The sequence below is a fragment of the Coccinella septempunctata genome, chromosome 6 (assembly GCF_907165205.1).
Source record: "Coccinella septempunctata chromosome 6, icCocSept1.1, whole genome shotgun sequence".
In the NCBI taxonomy this organism is placed as follows: domain Eukaryota; kingdom Metazoa; phylum Arthropoda; class Insecta; order Coleoptera; family Coccinellidae; genus Coccinella; species Coccinella septempunctata.
In genome coordinates this window covers 11,449,001-11,469,007 of record NC_058194.1, presented here as the reverse complement: position 1 = coordinate 11,469,007, position 20,007 = coordinate 11,449,001, and the positions used below count along the sequence as shown (strand labels likewise).

The 20,007-nt window shown below is 35.8% G+C and overlaps 1 protein-coding gene across 1 annotated transcript in view; it reads left to right on the top strand.

Moving 5' to 3' along the window:
- Positions 1 to 4,013: 4,013 nt before the first annotated feature.
- The window catches only part of LOC123316152 (asparagine--tRNA ligase, cytoplasmic), a 37,300-nt gene continuing 21,306 nt past the window's right edge, over positions 4,014 to 20,007 (top strand). The window contains exons 1-3 of the mRNA XM_044902146.1: positions 4,014 to 4,157; positions 4,221 to 4,565; positions 14,185 to 14,405. Of these exons, the coding sequence (XP_044758081.1) occupies positions 4,127 to 4,157; positions 4,221 to 4,565; positions 14,185 to 14,405 (597 nt within the window). The 5' untranslated portion in view covers positions 4,014 to 4,126. The remainder of the gene's footprint in view (positions 4,158 to 4,220; positions 4,566 to 14,184; positions 14,406 to 20,007) is intronic.

Sequence of the window (20,007 nt, the reverse complement as noted above, 5' to 3'; positions counted from 1 at the left end):
ATTACGAAAATGCCGAAAGTGATTGAAAAAAGAAACAGGGTTTCAGGAAGTGCTATTTAGAATTCAGGTCCGCTCGTTCAAATAGTTATACCCTGATATTCTTAAATCCACAATACGTCAGACGGTAGCGAACATATTCAATGTAAGAGAATGAAGTATAGTTACATGGTTATCCTCGCCAAAATGTGGTTACCCAAGTAACTACAACCTAACCAAAGATTATAGAGTAGAAAGATGGGAAACGAGGCGACTAAAACGATTTGAGCGACATCTGTGTGTCACGCGTGTTATTAAAACGCTAGGACTGGTTAAAATATTAATTTGAGTGCCATTTGCAGAAATATATGACATTTTTTAAGATTTCAGACGTCAATTTTGATCAAAGAGGTTTTGAATGTTTTGACTCTCAAACGCTCTTTGTTTATCTGGCTCGTTCTAGTTGCCGATTTTTGGAGTTTTTTGCCTTATTTCTTGGTGAAAACTTCAAAATATTGTTCGAAAATTATTGAATGGTGAAGAACGGTGGATAAAATAATAAAATGTATTTTACGTGATTAAGTTTTTCACTCAACTAAGGAAAATGGAAGCGTAAGTATTAAAAGTCGTAACATGTGAATCGGTCATTCATTGATTCTTATTTTCAGTGCTCCGAAGTGGATAAAATTCTCAGGGCTTGAAGACAATTACTTCAGCAAACACTACTACACCATGTGCAATGAACATTTTACTGCAGGTCAATTGAGAACTGTTCATCGACGTAAATTGTTGTATGCAGAAAGCATCCCTTGCATTAACGGCCAATAGGCCGTTTATGCATTATTATTCACTTAATAAAGTGAATATGATGATCTTTATAGGTCCATTCAATGATTCTCAATTGCTACACTTTCAATATATTCAGAAATGCAGAGGTTTTATTGATTTCCATTTGGGAACCAAGTGACTGTCAAATTGTTGTTTAGAAAGTCAAAGTTTTATGAAACCTGCTGTGAGTGTTCTGTTCATTCATTAATCAATTTGTATATTGTGTCATGAAGAGACCATATCATAGGAAATCATAAAAAAAGCACCAAGAAACTATACTGACATACAGGTCTTGCATATGTCTGCAATATTTGTATATTTTACAAATTCAACTAAGTTCATTAATTCAGAACAACCTATTGTACAGAAACAACACCTTCGACGTATAGCAGATCACCATATACTTTAGTGTCCTAGGAAAAGCTTCATTTATTGCCCACTATTTCAATTTCTGTAAATTTTTTATGAATTGCAAATAAACATATAGCACAACCAACAGCGTTTTTCGTTGATATCAATTGATTCCAAACAATGTTTAGATGAAAACTAACATCCTGATCACAAAGCAAAACCATACTTTTGTTTTGTCGCTCAGGATGTTTGTTTTCTGATAGAAACAAAGTCAATATTGGAATGCAATACGAGAAATAGAATTCGAATTTCGCGCCCCTCAATCAAAAAACAGAAAACTGTTATCAAAAAGTATTCCTGTATTGACAGTGCGTTTTTAGCGCCATCTCATTGTCACGCGTGTTTTCACTGGCCAAAATGTAGTCGGTTTTTAGTACTAGCGATATGAGGGCGTTTCCTATCTTTCTACTCTATAATCTTTGAACCTAACCATAGTTAACCACCATTGAACTAAAGTTCAATGTTAACCACTAGCGCCAAAATTCGCCTTAGGGCGCAATAGTTTTGCGCAGTTTTAGAACAATTCTCGTACCGTCCAAAATTCGAACCCGAGTACAGCTTATGTCGAATTCCTGACAATTCGGTTCATCATCTGTCACCAGAGTAACCGCTCTGGTAGCTTTCGGTTACCAAGGCTGTGGTCCGTATATACATTTTGGTTTCTTCTGGTTAGAAAGTGGGCGGTCCGTATATGTCGAATTCCGGACAATTCGGTTCAATATCAGTCACCAGAGTAACCGCTCTGGTAACTTTCGGTTACCAAATGTGTATATACGGACCATACGCAAACTCTGATAGAAACTCTATAATCTTTGGAGGCCATGACCAAAGGGGTTACCCCCTTCCAGAGACAACCTTGTTGTCCCTGCCCCCTTCTATATCTCTGGGGTTACCCTCTGCCAGAGTCTCTGATGTACTTGAGGCGATTTACCGCGTTCGGCAATACCATCCACGAGCGGACGAATATTTCAGTCACGTGACAACAGATCGTATGTAACAAAGGAATCCTTTGTTCAATAGAACGTTTATCCTGCATCTAGATACCCCAAACGAACGATTCAGAGTTAGAGCAATCCGAGTGGTCCGATTTTGACTCATCTCAACCACAGAAATGACAGATACCAGATACCAAAGACATTGAACTCTATGGGAACCATAGAGTTCAATGCCAAAGACAGAGACAAACTCCAGGGACTTTCTCTATCACTGCCAGAGATATAGAAGATTCAATAGGTTTGTTCGTAGAGTGGTTCGCAACGGTTGTGAACAGTACAAAGCAAGCGCAATTCCATTTTAGGGTGGCGAAAATCCATTTGCGCTTGCTCTGTACAGTTCACAACCGTTGTGAACAAAGATAATATATAATATCTTTGGTTGTGAACCACACTACGAACAGGCCTTATATCTCTGGTCTCTGCCAAAGATTCTCTTTGCCCTAACCACTAGAGTGAACTTAGCAACGATTCCCATCCACGGTTTCTGACGTACGGTGCTTCGATGGCGCGAGGCGGAGTCGACCGTGCGCGGCGTTGCCAAACTGCACAGAAGGAAGTGAACGATTCATTCACTTGTATTTCGATATTATTTCATTGGAATGAGCGGAATAGCGGAATAATGAAATCTACTCATTATTTCAATACAACCTATGTCTCCTGACATTTGATTCTAAGTAATTATTGCCTGTTCATTGATATCCGTACTATATAAGTGAAAAACTTATATCTCCCAAAATACTTCGTGTTCGTTGATAATTTTTTCGCTAAAATGTGCGTAATGTAATGCTTTATCAACTTCAATTCTCAAATGAATTTGGGAAGCCGTCAGGACTTGACAGAATAGGATTTTTGAGCCAGCAACGGTTTTCCGTTTTCGTAAAATTTCTATACCTCCGAAAATACTTCGTGTTCGTTGATAATTTTTTCGCTAAAATGTGCGTAATTGAATGCTTCATCAACTCCAATTCTCAAATGAATTTGGGACGCCGTCAGAACTTGAGGAATTGGGATTTTTGAGCCAGCAACGGTTTTCCGTTTCCGTAAAAACTCTATATCTCCGAAAATACAAAAATCACAATTCCTCAAGTCCTGACGGCGTCCCAAATTCATTTGAGAATTGGAGTTGATAAAGCATTCAATTACGCACATTTTAGCGAAAAAATCATCAACGAACACGAAGTATTTTCGGAGATATGGAATTTTTACGGAAACGGAAAACCGTTTCTGGCTAAAAAATCCTATTCTGTCAATTCCTGACGGCGTCCCAAATTCATTTGAGAATTGGAGTTGATGAAGCATTCAATTACGCCAGAGATATAGAAGCATTCAATTACGCACATTTTAGCGAAAAAATTATCAACGAACACGAAGTATTTTCCGAGATATAGAGTTTTTACGGAAACGGAAAACCGTTGCTGGCTCAAAAACCCCAATTCCTCAAGTCCTGACGGTGTCCCAAATTTATTTGAGAATTGAAGTTGACAAAGCATTCAATTACGCACATTTTAGCGAAAAAATTATTAACGAACACGAAGTATTTTGGGAGATATAAGTTTTTCACTTATATAGTACGGATATCAATGAACAGGCAATAATTACTGAGAATCAAATGTCAGGAGACATAGGTTGTATTGAAATAATGAGTAGATTTCATTATTCCGCTATTCCGCTCATTCCAATGAAATAATATCGAAATACAAGCGAATGAATCGTTCACTTCCTTCTGTGCAGTTTGGCAACGCTGCGCACGGTCGACTGTCCCTCGCGTCGTCGAAGCACCGTACGTCAGAAACCGTGGCTGGGAAACCGTTGCTAAGTTCACACTAGTGCCCTAACCCTACTCTGTAATCTGTGCCCCAATCTGTTCGAAAATTAGCAGCAGGATATTCCAACATATTTACTAAATTATATAAAATATGTCTGGGCAGTCTGGGGAAGGTATTTCAGGTATACATTTTTACATTGTTTTAAATAAGGATAGGTACATAATTTCGTAATTCAATCTCCTAGCTATCTATACTTCTGAGAAATATGGAAATGATGAAAGTGGTGATGGTTCAGAGTCGAGTCCATTTAAAACTATATTACAGGCTATGAAAAAAGCCGGCAAAGAACCTTTTCCTGTTATATATGTGGATGGTAAAAAAGATGATGTTAAATTTGAAGAAGCAGCTAAGTCCCAGTTAAAAAAAATTCAAAAAATATGGGTCAGGGATAACTACAAACAGCAGGACAAATTGAAAAAAGAGGAAGAAGATGCTATCAGAAGGGAAAAAAATTTAGACGAAGCAAAAAAGGTAACTCTTGAGGAGGATAAATCCCTTGCTGAAGCTAAAAGAATAAAAATCTCCCAAGGTAATTTTTCCTTAATTTCCTGTGTATTTCAAAATTCCTTCATATTGAGCAGTTGCAAAGTATTTCCTCACATTTGTTCAGTAAGATTCAGTTGAATGCAAGTGGGTTATCATTTAGTAAATCACCATAGTTTGATTGTACTATATTTATATAACTGTATATATCTTGATACAGTTGAAGATGCTGTTCACTTTCTAGCTCCAATTTAATTTCATTCAATTCATCAGATATTGCATCATCTAGTTTCCAAATTCATGCAAATGTGTAATTGAAAAATATTTGATCTTATCTTTTCCACAAAAATGAATTAAGTAACCAATAGGTGATTGATGCTGGCTGGACTGAAATTGGTATACTGTTATCTTTTCTTTTATTCTGAAAATCATCCCTTGGTAAGTCCAAGGAGTGTGGACAGAACTGACAGGAAACTTTCTGAGGGATTCTGCCTAATTATGGTATCATATCTCTTAAAGTTTCTAAAGATATGGTTTCGATAGTGTGTAGTATGCATGCAGTGGTTGCAGAATGTGACTTCCTTTACCAGTGGCAGCTGGTCTGTGAGGGCTATAGAATTACAGCCCCCCATACAAGAAATCACAAGAAATCAATCCTTTTATGCTATTTACCTTCCCATACGATTTTTAATGAAAATATTACGTTCCACGGTTATTTATATAATTTATTAATGTGAAACTTTCATGCGACTCCTGCAGTTTTGTTTATTTCAATCATAATCTAGCAGTTCGTCCCTGCATGGGCGATGAATCGTATAGCCCCGAATTCTTGCATTCGGACAGTCATTCGGCTCCAGCCGCAAATCTTCGTGTCGGTCGTTTCAAGGAGTAAAAGGGCTACTACGATAAAAGTAGCCCCTATGATCCGCTTCAGTCTAGCCGCTGCCCGCTAGCGTATAGACAACCTAGCGTGTTTTCGTATTTGTTTACGTTTTGAAATCATGGCGGAAAAAAGCCGTATTGAACTGCTGGGTAGACCGACTCCCGATTTAAATTTAAGCCAGGCAGATAAAACTCCAAAAACTTCTTACGCAAAACGATTCTCAAGACAAGTGATAATGTATGGGCAAGGGCAGGATTTAGAGATTTGATCACCTTAATGAAAAAATTAAGAAGCATGAGCTATCTGCCAAGCGTGTAAATTGTTCGACAGAATTAGCTTTTCTGGTTACGACTAATATCGCTCCTCAATTAGATTCAGCTTACCAGAATAATATTATTAAGCACAACGAGCAAGTAATTAAGAACAGGTATGTTTTAAAAAGAATTATAAATTGCATCAAATTTTGCGGAAAACTGGTTTTAAAGTTTCATATTTCATAGTGACTCATACACAATTACTAAGCTGAAGTAACATTCTACAGCCAATGCTTTCATCTGACGCACTACTGAAACCATACCTTTAATCGGAGACTGAAATTTAAAAATCGCATTGAGCGCCGGTCGTAATTTACGGAAAATTACGCTGTCCGCTAAACGTTGCGCTATTCTATATCGGGAAAATTCGGAATTCATCATTATAGCCAAAAAGTTACAAAGTTGTTACTCTTTTATATATCTAACCATCTCTAAACAAAAGTATGCAATAAATGAATAAAAGTGTCGTCCTTGTTGAATATTACAGTTTAATGTTCAGAAGTTTACTTGTGAAAATTTGGTAGAGAATTTGAGGATTTTATTGAATTCATAGTACATACTCTGAATTATTAGCATAAAAATGGATTCTGTTAGTTATCAGAGCAGAGTGGATATCTTCAATGTAATATTCAGATTTTACGAAATGTCAAGGAAAAACTGCAATATCTATTGTCAAAGCTACAGCATGAACATGAATTATTCTAAAACCTCAACAAATGTCCTGCAGATATAAGCTCCCAACACATATTTTCAAAATCATAGTATTAAGTATAGGTTCAAAACTTGCATACAATTCTTTCACAAATAATTCTCCTGAATCGGAAACATAAAATATGTAGTAAATGAGAAAATACATTTAAATTCCATTATAATTGAGAATAGGAAATAGGAAACATAAGTTTCTAATAATCTACGAACTTATACCGAAGTCCTCCGCTAATACAGTCCAAGCCCCTGATTTCACCCTTTTTGATTTCAATAGAGAGATATGGGAAGATCTGCAACGTCATGCGGTAATAGCGTTACCTCATCCAGTAATTCAGGCTTAGGGGTGGATAACGTAGTACGTTATCGTAGTTTACGTTGTTTTCTTGCCTTGCCCACTTCTATTTTGCCATTGGTTTGGAAAGAAAATATGAACAAAAAGGTATTTAGGTTATATTTTGAAACAGAGGACTCTAAATTGAGTAGATTTTTTTTTTGAGTAGAGGAGACAAAATGAGTTTCTGAAGAATGATCTAATCACAGAGGGTAAAACTGGATATCTCCCCATAATGGATCACATGAAAAGACAAATCAAATTGAAATATAAATTTTTATATTGTGTTCACCTCCTTTCTCCTGAAGACCATGGAGAAAATAATTGACAACAGTATAAGGATAAATTTAAAGCTCCATAACAGTTTGCCTATAGACCGGGTAGATCTACTGTAGAGGCCCTTCACCATCTTCTTAAAGAGGCAAAGGAGATTCTGCTTGCGATGTTTGGAGACACTGGGGGGACTTTTGATAATATCCTAATGTTTCCATATGTAATGCAGCTAAACGGAAAGGGATAGAACCCTCCACTGTTGCGTGGCTATCAGCTATGTTGAAAGTGCGAACCGTTACAGCCTACCTGGGGAAAACTGAAGTGACCGTGATGACGCAAAGAGGATGCCCTCAAGGAGAGGGCCATGACCACCCTGATCATGGACGGCCTCATAAGGCCGTCTCCATAGAGAGGCTCACGGCAGGTGGTTTTAACGTCGACGACATATTGGTGACTGTTAGAGGCAAGCGTGAGGATCCACTAAGCAGCCTAATGCAAATTGCTGTCAGGATTATCGAGGTGGAGGGGATAACTGTCAATCCCTCGACGACAACACTGATTCCGATCACTGGAAAAAGGAATCTCGACCTTAGGGCTCCGGTCCTGAACGGCCAGATTCTGAAGTTCTCCAGTGAGCGCAAATATCCTGGACAGTCAACTCAATTGGGGGAAACACATAGATAAGATTCTTTCCAGAGCAACGGCGGCCATGTTGGGCAAAACCATCGAATGCTATGCCAATCATCTTCCATTTCGAAACGGTCATAGCTGACCGTCCTAGTGCAATGAGTTTCGTAAATTGTCTGGACAAAAAGTCATTCACGTGGTTTACTGAAGGATCAAAATCAGAAAGAGGAACCGGCATTGGCGTATATGGAGCTGAACTGAGGATCTGTAAAGCCCTCTATTTTACAGATCGAGACACTGGATGGTTACGTATGCGCTCAGGAGTGTCTTAAAATGAACAGGGGCGATGAAGCGACTCTACCAGGGCATTGTGATATTGAAGGAAATGAAAAAGCAGATGAAAAAAGCATCAAAGATAACACCTGAGCCTTCTGGCTTGGAAAATACCAGCGGACCAACAATGGGAGTTGAACAACAGAATAACCCTCTGGAGAAATACTCCTGGACTTACTCAATCAAAGAAATTCGTGATGATTTCACCGACCTACACCAGAAAACTACTCAAGCTTTTACGAGTTCAGCTTCGGGTGATGGTGGGACTGCTGACAGGCACTGTTGGTACAAATATCATTGTACCGTATGGGAAAGTCAGCAGATGAGATTTGTAGGCTCTGTGGATCAGAAGCATTCATTCATTGCTGTATCCCGTTACCGGGAATAAATCTACAAAAAGACATAAAACAAAACAGACTATAATTTCTTAGGGCTAATTGCGACTGTGTGCCCTCCTGTGACTGAAGAGACCCAACCGTGATCTACAGATCCTTCCACACTCCGGGCATGAATAGTCATCAACAAGATCTGGCTGCCGCTGTATTGTACTCGAGTCTTCATTATAACTGTGCACCATAGACCTCCACTGTGACCTCTCTAAAGCTAGTTGTTCCCAGTTATGATTGGCATCAACTGATTTTAGGGATTGATGTAGTGTATCTTGAAACCGCTTATAATGTCCTCCTGGTTTCCGGGCTCCCTCTGTCAATTCGCCATACAGAGCTATTTTGGGGAGTCTTGTGTCTTGCATCCTCAGAATGTGGCCGCTCTATCTGAGTCGGGCCCTCGTTATTACTTGAGTCTCAATAGGGAATACTCTATTCTGACGAAAATGATGTATTTTTTATTATATCTTTGAAACGTCACATTTTGAAATAACCATTTCAACCGTTTCCCAAAAAAAAATATTTTAAGCACTTAATAATGAAAAATATAGATGGGTATTTAAAGTTTAAAGCGTTTTGTGTGAATTGTACAAGCTGGCAACATCGACTGAAATATGTCTTAATAATAAAGGACAACAAATGTATTATCTTGATGAGATAGACAAAGATGCTGTCTATGAAGTCTGCGACGAACGAGAAAGGTCGTAAAATTTTATGGGATTTTTATGGCCGGTTGCAGTTGAAGCTCGCCAGTAAGTACGCACCTGTAGATCAACAGCTGTTATTTTATAAACAAGCTGATCGGACATTGTTCTTTTCATTGTCTTGTATGCGCTGTTGCCAAATCTTGAACTCCGCACAAAGCGATTTAAATTTTAAAATGATTTTGAATAGTTTCCGCGGTGAATTGGAATAAATCATGAATTAAACTCATACTTATTCACTTTAAACTTGCATATGCAGTGATAACCCAAGAGTAGAATTCCCCATTGTTGTACAACTGGCGTGTTGCAAGACTTCTACATTCGAAACTTTGTGGAACCATCTGATAATGCAACGTCTTAGATGACGTTGCGTTTGTTCAAGCTGTTTAATATGTAGCCTGTAGGGCGTCCAGCTTTCGCTTCCGTAAAGAAGCGTTGGGAAGACGGCTGCTTTGTAAACAGCTGTCTTGGTCTTCAGATTGAGGTCGTGATTTTGAAACACTCTGACTTTTAGCTTCCAGAATGCCCGTGATGCCGAATTGATACGGTTGTGTATTTCCGCGTCTAGGTTAGCTCAGTATTTATAAAGCTTCCCAAGTATCGACCTGTTCTAGGGCTTCATTCTCCAGACTGAGATGTGTTTGAAGGCTTTCTGGGGTACTTACCAGGATATTGGTTTTATCGATATTGAGTCTAAGGCCTAAAGCTTCGTATATATGTTTAAAGGTGTCCACCATTATCTGTAGATCCTGATATCAGTAAACATCAATAAGAGCAGCTGTCTGGATTGAAAAAGAAAGAAATTGAAAAGTCCAAACATTAATTGAAATTAGCTCAGACGATCATCTATCCTAAATTTTTTTACAAAAAGCAACCAATTAGCATTAATGGGGTCCAATTTGTATCTTCCCAGTTCAGAAAAGCAAGACAAAAAAACATGGGGAGCGTTGGACATCTGACGACAAAGTTTTCGCATTAGCTTTGTATCAACAATTTTTCACTCTGTTCCAGGTTATTTGAATCATATATTCAAACTGGATGTTGTTTTTTGAATAACTTGGTAATATATAGAATAGAATATTTGATTTTACAATACTGAATTATTTCATTACCTCTTGTTAAAAAATTAATATATATTATAATATGTAATAAAAGTATTTCATTATTTGTCGATCATTCCTGATCAAGGTTCACAGAAGGATACCACACTGAAGATAGATAACAAACTCTAATTAACATAACAGTTTATTATCAATTTTCAGTGGAGGTTTTAATTCAGATTGTTCCGAAATATGATTTAAGGCGGCAAAATGAGAATTCAAAGCCAACAATACCCTATGTGGTGTCGATCTTGGTAACAAGATAGTTGAGACCTACTGCCAATGAGGGCGCTCCAATCACGCTTAATTTATTTTACCATTGAGTCGGCACTCTTTTCCTTCTTTCTCTATGCTCATACCTATCTTCAGCCGTAACTATAGAGAATAGAGAAAAGGAGAACGATCGCCGTACTAAAAATGTGTCCCCGCCCGAAAATAGGGAACGTAGGATAGGTGTCGCTGCGATTGCTGCGTTTATAGGGTTGCGTTTATAGGGGTGGGGATTCAAGCGTCAAATTGGATAATTGAAATGAACAGCCTTCATTTTATTTTAGGTTATGTGTCATCGTGGTTTTTCTGATGATTTTTCAAATACCTTTCTTCAAATCTATATTAAATATGAGTTCTTTGAATTACATGCAATAAAATACAAGTCAAATAATAGAGGTGACTATGTTATCAGCTTTTAAATTTCAATTCAAAAGAAATCACTGATCAAAAAAATTGTACCTACTTTTGTTTAACGTTGTTTATTGAAAACAGGTATGTTAGTTGGTTAACCGTAATCTTCAAAATTATATAAATTTGCAGTGAGGAGTAGTACACATCAAGACAACAAAAGGTAGCAATCTCAGATTTATCACTTAGGTATTAGAGTAGATTCTGTTTCCAATACTCAGCTAAGAACCGATATAAACCATATATTATGTTTATGCCAACAAAATTCTTCAAGAATATCCACTTCCGAACCATGTAGTTTTATTGGTTAGATATTCTTATTCAGAAGAGTCAACTTCTCACGAGGGATGACGATTTCGTTTATAATGATTCCATCATATTTTTGATATGTATCTTCATCGCAAAAGTGCTCTTGACACACAAGTTGATTCGGAGTCGATTCTTGAGGTAAGGTTTTTTCCAATTTTCTCCCAAAAATACTCTCGGTTATTTTATCTCTTCTCCTTTTCTTTCCAATGCCAAAACACTCTTACACTAGCGCACGCTTCAACATTTCACCATGGTCATATGTTGTTCTCTTATCAAAAATCGAAAATAATATTCCCATCATCTGTCACCAGGAAAACAGGTCACTCAGCCAACTTCAACTAGTTTAAATCAAAATTTCGCACTCCCGTGACGTCCAGCGCGCCTGTTGGCAAAAACATGAACTGCCATATTGGTACATATTTCAGGGGACAAAAAAATCTATGGTCTCAAAGCAGCAATCATTCTCCTTTATCATCATCATCATTTATTTTGCCTATTAGATATTACAATCCTAGGACACGTCAATTCATCATATATCAAGTACACATACATTCAAAGACATAGTTTTAAAAAAAAATATATATCGAGGACAAAAAAAAAGCTGAAGGCAACATGCTCTTATCCTAGGTCGCCACCCACAATAAGTTCCCGAAACTCAGTAATATCATACACAGCTTCTCTCTACTCTCCATAGCCGTAACATACAGATTACGAAAATTCAACGGCGAACATAGAGAATAAAAGAAGAGGGCTGTAGAAATGCAATCGGCCAGTGCGACAGTAATTATATTACAGGTGATAAATTATGGAGTGTTTATATGGACCGCTCTCCGAATCAGTTCCTACTACGCTTTGTCACTATAGTGGGCACAAGAAAAAAAATTCTCAAAAATGGAATTTATCTTTGGCAATTGAAATTAGAAGTTTACTGCCTAAGAAAAGAACTTCGTAACTCTGATAACTTAGGTTCGAAATTGATCTTCTATCTGATTGGTCCACAGTCATCTCAAGTCTCTATAGATGGCTGTGATTGGTCACCCAAGTCAGGAAGAGCTCAGATGGTCGAATGGTTGAAATTTGGTGCTTCTATATTCTAGGTTGAATGAAGTGGGAGTGGATATGCAAGGTACGGGCAAAGAGTTTTGTTCCTGAATATGTGTAAATGATGATCTTCAGATTATTTTTTACCCCAAAGAATCCTCCACTGGTTTCTAGTACGGGGTGAGCCAATCAGATCGCAGATATATCGCATGGGCCAATCAGCTCGAACAATAAAATCGGCTATCGTCTTGACGGTTTCGTGTTCGATCGGGAATCTAATGCCGTTAATGACAATCGTATTTTGTTTGATATTTTTGTGAAGAATTCAAAGGCTGGTTCTTAAAGAACTCAGTTTTTGTTTATTATCCATTAGATTGATTGTCGCCACGGATACTTCATCCTCATGGTTCGCATTTACTCGAAATTATATGAAGAAGAAATGCGATATTCTATAACGATCGTGTTCATAAAATTTATTATTATTATTGAATGTGATCTAGATCATGCTAGTCACTATAATACTATAACTATAAAAAGAGATATCAAGCATGAAACTCCAAAATAAAAATGGGTCTTCTTCAAAGGAAAAGGGTTGGACACAATTTGAAGAACTGACTTATACTGGTTATATTTATACTTTATACTGGTTTATTTTAGTTGTATTTGGATACTGTTCATATATTTATATCGATTATATTTTTGAAAGTACTGTTTCTTCTTCATAATATTATAATACAGCGAATACAATTTATCAATAAACGAGTGCATATTTTCGAGAACATTTAGTACAAACTGAATAACATATTTTGTATTCACATTTTTGAAAAATTCTCATTCCATCAGTAAATATCACTTTTACAAACGCTGCAGAGCCAAGGTCAGGAGTACCTACCAACAACACATTCGATATACATATAACCGATCAATCTCATTATCCTCATTTCAGCATTTCATCATAGGTTAGTCAATATTTCCTTCCATTGAACTCGATAATTATTTATTAAGTTCAATGTTTCTTTTTCTACATGTACTCCAATTCTGTGTTGACCATTTTGTGAAATACTTCCCTGGAATATTTTTGGGCAAAGCAGATAAAAAGCTTGTTTTGAAGTATTTCTAGGCTGATAAGCTCTTGAAAGCTCTGATTTGTGTAAGAACTTGTTATTGAAACTAGATATACTACAATACATATGACCATATTCCACAGGAGGAAAGTTATCTCGTTCTTGAATGGAGTATAGATCGAAACACGCAATCTTGTTTATCTTCTGGGGATAAAGTTTCACTTCTCAAATGGTTCTCGAAATTTCAACGAAAAAAGCATATTTTTGTATTCACAGAAAGAAAATTGAAAGTTGCTTCAGGAATCTTGATTTATCATCTTATAAGTTCCATCCACTCTTGTAGCATTGGAAAAACGAGAATATTCGTGAAAATTAGTGAACTTGATATCACTTGTAACTACACGAAATGACAAATTTGCTTGTAAGGTTAGAAAAACGGTTTCGAGTAGCTTAAAGCAACACCAACTGCACTCTGTGAATATTTGCACACAGTAATTCGAAATACTTGTGGGTTCATTTCTGATAACTCAAATGTCGGTTCGGTTTCTCTATATGTCTGCTAGGTTATACTAGAAAAATTAAAATTTGACATATATTCTTTCTAACTCCGCCCACTTCGAGATGCGAGCTGCTCAAGGTCAACGAAACTTGCTACGTCAAAATAGCTCAGTGGTACATCTTGTTAGTCGGTACGGGTTATTATATCTTTTGAAAGTATGTGGATTATAGAGGTTATACTGTGGGTTATAGAGGTTGTACTGTGAATTATAGAGGTTGTACTATGAATTATAGAGGTGGTACTGTGGATTATGGAGGTTATACTGTGTTGTTTATTAACATCTTTTTTTTAACAAAATAAAGGTTGTTTAAAAAAATTTCGCTCCTTCTGATATATCCACTGAAATTTTTTTCAGGGAAGGACTTCAGAGGACAGCGTATTAAGATTTATGGTTGGGTACATCGCTTAAGGAAGCAAGGAAAAGGAATGATGTTTATAACCATAAGAGATGGGACTGGCTTTTTACAAAGCATTTTGACAGATAAATTAACTCAAACGTATAATGCATTAATACTCACAACGGAATCTTCTATTGTTCTTCATGGTGTTCTAAAAGAACTCCCAGAAGGTAAAAGTGTAAGTTGAAATTTTTCCAAGGCTTTTTATGCTTTCTTGTCAAAGGGTGCTCTCAAGGGCCCTCAGGCCATTACCAAAACTCGGTGAACCAATGAGTAGCTTGTATCAAGTAAGGAAACAATCATTGTATCATTCAGTTGATTGTGAGTACAATTTGGACTATTGGTCACTAGTGATCCAGAACTGTCCAATCGGTCACGTCTTCTTTTGCATATTGCAAAAGTATATTACCGAGATCTAAAAAATGATTCATCCGCAAATCAAAAACTGAAAATAGAGTAAACTGTCCAGTTATTGGACAGTTAGGTATTTTCAAATTTAAACGCTCATATAAATCCCAGCCCAGGCCTACAGATTAACACAATGTACCAATATATTGCTGGTTTGGAGGTAATCGACTTGCTGTCTTTTTGCCTATTACATCCTTTTCAACACCATTTTGGTCTCCTTTTTATCAAAAAACTGTATGATGGATTAAGAGAAACTGAGTTTATTGGGCTGATAAGATCAGTAATAATCGGTTGCTTTTTCTATTCTGCTACTGATATTACAGGGTCTTTAATATCATAGCTTCAAATTACTCTCAGCTCTTCCATGCAAACAATCGAATGTCATTTTAGTTATGACTCGCTCATCCGGTGAACTTCGTCCTGCCTTAAGAACGAAAAAGATATGGAATGTTATCAACTTATCTTTGTTATTTTTTCTCATGCAGAATATGAATGAAGTAAAATAAATGTATAAAGATGAAAAATCTTGTCATTCACATTGCCAATGCTAAGATGTCTAAAAATATGGTGTATGCACTCGTCAATTTTTGAATGGAATGACATTAGACTAAATCGAAAATAAGAGATTCGTTTCGTGGCGGCGCCACCATGTTCTATCCTTGTTCTATGAAAGAAAATCTAATGATACTCTCTCGCTTTATTTTGTTCTGCGTTTATATCGATCACAGATTACAGTAATCTCTGTGTTCCTGATCCATAAAAGAATCAGCTGTTAACGAATATTTGTGATTTACACTTGTATTTTCGTTGTAAAAACGAATCTGCAGATATTTCAACACTATAGAAGGATTCGAAGGAGTACTTCTATTTTTCTTCGAGATAATTTTTGTTTGACAAATTGTATTCGTGAGGAAAGCAATTCAATATGATTTCAATAGAACACAGTTGATTGGCGAAATATTCAATATATTCAGTTGACTGAAACGCAATTTTTGTTATATTTTAATATTTGCTTCACTCTGTATTTAATAAAAGAGATTCACAAGTTCGTAACTCTTTTTATTCAGCAACATTTATTTTTATATTTTTTTATTGACAGATGTCAAAAAGCAAACTTGATCTTTTTCTGAAAGCTGACCAAACTTCCTACTTGATTTATATTTTGTCATTATCGAATCTAATTCAACACTCTACCTTAATGACAAAATACTCTAATATAAAATTATTGAAATAGAAACAAATTTCCTCAATTCATAATAATGGCGAATACAATCTTTCTCTTGAAGTAATCAAACTTGGTACTCATCAGAGGTTTTGTCATGATATCAGCAACTTGTTCTTCTGTACTGCAATATTTTATTTGAAACCATCCTTCTTTGAATTGTTCACTAATGAAATAATAACGTACATCTATATGTTTACTATTGCGACTCATTTGACCAGATTTAATCAGTTTTATTGCGCTTTGATTATCGACATGCATTATGACTTGCATATCTGTGTTCAATAATTCTTCTATGACTGTTTTTAGATATTTGGCTTCTTTGCAGCACTCTGCAGCAGCGATGTACTCCGCTTCTGTAGTTGATAAAGCCACAATACTCTGTTTTCTCGAGCACCATGATATTGGTCCACCAGCAAACATGATTACATATCCTGTTGTACTTTTTCTGTCTCTTTTATCACCAGCATCATCTGCATCGCAATAAGCTTGTATTTTTATATTGTCTTCTGTTCTTTTCGATGAGTAATGAATTGCTGTGTTAATATCTCATTGTTCTTTTCACATTTTGAAAATCTTCATTGCTTGGATTTGCAGTAGCACGACTTTCATAATTTACTGCATAAGATATATCTGGTCTTGTTTTACATGTCAAATACAGCAAACTCCCTATTGCTTCATTGTATTGAAATTTATTTTCACAAGAACCTTCATCTTCTGCATGTCCTTGAACAACGAGAGAGGTTTTCATTGGTTTCGCTTTATCCATTCGGAATTTGTTCAAAATTTTCTTAGCATATTCAACTTGACATAGTTGTATTCCATCTTCATTCTTCTTTATTTCCATGCCCAAATAATTTTTAAAATCTTTTATAACTATTTTAAATTCTTGACTAAATTTTTTTATAAAATTTTATATTTCATCGTTTTGACCAACCATCATTCCATCATCTACATGGATTGCCAAATATAGGTTATTATTTTTCTTCTTGAATAAGCACTGATCAGATTTCAACTGAATCATTCCTTCATTTTTTAGGAAAGAAGTTAACCTTTTGTTCCACTGTAATGGAGCTTGTTTCAATCTATAAAGTGCTTTATTAAGTAAACACACTTTCCCTGGCATATCATATCCTTCTGGAACTTTCATATAAAGTTCATTGTCAATTTTTTCATTTAGAAATGCAGTTCTCACATCGAATATCTGAATTTGAAGATTATTTTGTGCTGCAATTGCTAATAACAATCTTAGCGAACTACTTTCCACCACAGGACTGAAAATGTCTTTGAAATCCAATTTTGATTTTTGTTGACATCCTCTGACAACTAATCTTGCTTTATATCTTCCATCATCTTTGACTTTGAAAATCCATCTACTGGTTAAAATTTCTTTACCTTGCTTGATTTTCATCAACAAAATTCCATGTGTTATTCTCCTCAAGCGATTTTTTTTCATCATTTATTGCTTGCAACCACTTATCTTTATTTTCATCATTGATACAGTCCTGATATGTCAAAAAACTTTCTTCATCATCTGATTCCATCAAATAGTCATCATATTTTGTGGGTTTCTTTATGTTTCTTCTGTCTCTCAGTCTGCTATTACATTCATTTTGGTCGTAATGTTCATTCGCTTCATCATAATGGTTATCTTCATCCTGATGATCTTTAACTGTTTCATCATAATGATTATCTTCATCTTGATTATCTTCAACTAGTTCTTCTTCTTGACTTACAGTATCTTGATTCTCATTTTCATCTTCTTGAAAATTTTCTTTATTTATTCTCACAAATATTTCATCATTGTCTTCTTCTTGAATAGGAGTTCCTGTAGTAATTACCACATCCCTGTGAATAGATATTCTTCTCGTTGCTGGATCCCACAATCGATAACCATTGTCGGCATATCCAACAAAAACGTATTTCTTACTTCTTTGGTCCAATTTCTTTAGAGGTCCTAGTACTTTTGCATAGGCAATATTACCAAAAATTCTGATTCTCGACATATTAGGTTTCTTTCCATACCATTTTTCAGAAGGAAGAAAATTTGTTGTAGTTGTTGGACTACGGTTTATAAGATATGTTGCTGTGTACACTGCTTCTCCCCACATCTCTTTATCTAGTTGTGAGTCAAACAACAGAGCCCTCGCTTTGTTCATGATTGTCTGATGCATTCTTTCACACGTTCCATTTAATTGTGGAGTATGAGGAATGGTAAAGTTTATCATGATTCCTTTCCGTCTTGTCCACTCCTTCAGGTCGTTACTTTTGAATTCACCACCATTATCACACCTTATTTTTGACACTTTTAGATTGAAATGTGTTTCTGATCTATTAATATACTCCTTCAAATAGCTTTCTGCTTCATTTTTGTACTTCAGTAAATATACTGAAGTAAAATGAGTGAAGTCATCCACAACTGTCATAAAATAATGTATATCATCATGAGTAGAAGGATCGATCGGACCACACAAATCTGTATGTATGATCTGTAACGGTCTTGTAGCTCTTTCCCTTATTTCTCGAAATGGTAGTCTATTTTGGCGAGAGGTCATACATATTTCACACACTTCTTTTATATTGTTGAATTCAGGAACGTCATCACATATTTTGGAGATTTTTTTGAGGTTGTCAAAACTAATATGTCCTAACTTCTTATGCCATATCATTGTTATGTCAGTCTGAGTCAGGAGAGCTTCTCTACATTTACTGAGACACACTTCATATAATCCATTTTCATTTTTCCATCCTTCCAGGACCACGACATCGTTCTTGAGTATTTTCACTGTATACTCGGAGAAACATACTTCTCCACCATTGTTAGTTATGGCATTAACTGACATCAAGTTTTTACTTAATTCTGGCACCACAGACACATTTTTCAATTCAATTTTACTGGATTGATATTCACCAACAGCAATTGTATTCATGCACGCCCCCTTCTTGGCACTTTTTACCATGTTTTTCTCCTTTTTAATATTGGTGAGCATAAATTGATCATTAACCATATGATTTGTACATCCACTATCAACAATGAATATATCATCTTTGTCCTCGTTTGTATATAATGATTCTTCTGGAGTATCTTGTTTGGTTTCAGTCAACACTTCTGCAAGAAAACTGACTTTCTCATTTTTTTAATTTTTGAAACAGTCTTTTTCTTCATGATTATCTTTTCTGCAAATATTACATTTGAACGTTTTACTTTGTTTAAGTTTTTCATCTCTGAAGTAGCAGTTTTTTTCTTCATGATTAGTTTTTCTGCAAATTCTGCATTTCAACATTCGGCATTTATTAGCCATATGTCCTATTTTATTACATTTGAAACATTTTCCTTGGAATTTTCCTGCAACAATGTTACTTCTTGAATTTTTCATGAAAGCCTTGAAAGCCACATTTTCTTTGTTTCCTTCTTTCAATTTCTCTTCTTCAGCAGTAAGACGTGCTTGAAGATTTTCTAAAGTTTTCTCTGAATCAGCTACAGAATCCCAAGCACTACTGAAATGTCTATATTCTTCAGGTAACACTGACATTATTTTTGCTATCAACATAATATCTTTGATTTCCTCATTCATACTTTTTAGTTTGTGAGAAATAGTAAGCAAACTACTTATATTACTAGCTGCATTTTTGTTCTTCTCGAATTTGAAAGTATGGAAATCTTGTAGGAGACTACACTTCTGTTGATTGGTGTTTCTTTTGTATATCTTGCTAAGATTTTCGAACATACTTTTAGAAGAATCACAAGTGAAAAGATGAGTCTTCACACTCTTGTCGACTGTTTTCAAGATGTAGTTTTTGGCTTGAGCATCTCTAACCTTCCATTTCTTCAGTTTTTCTGAGTCATTTGGTTTTTCTTCTAATCCATCTACGATATCTTTTATGTTCTTTGCTTCAAACAGAATGTTAATTTCAAATTCCCACATTGAAAACGTTGATGAATCCTTGAGTTTTGTCATATTTGATATTTCATTAGAATCGTCATTGAAAGCCATAGTTTTACTTGTTTTACTGCCCACTGGTTTTTTTTTTAAATTATTATATGATACTGCGCACTTCTTCACTTTCTTTTTACGAAATTTGAGATTGTCCACTTATTATATTTCAATCACTGGTGCTTCTGGGTCCATAACCTGTTATATTTTAATAT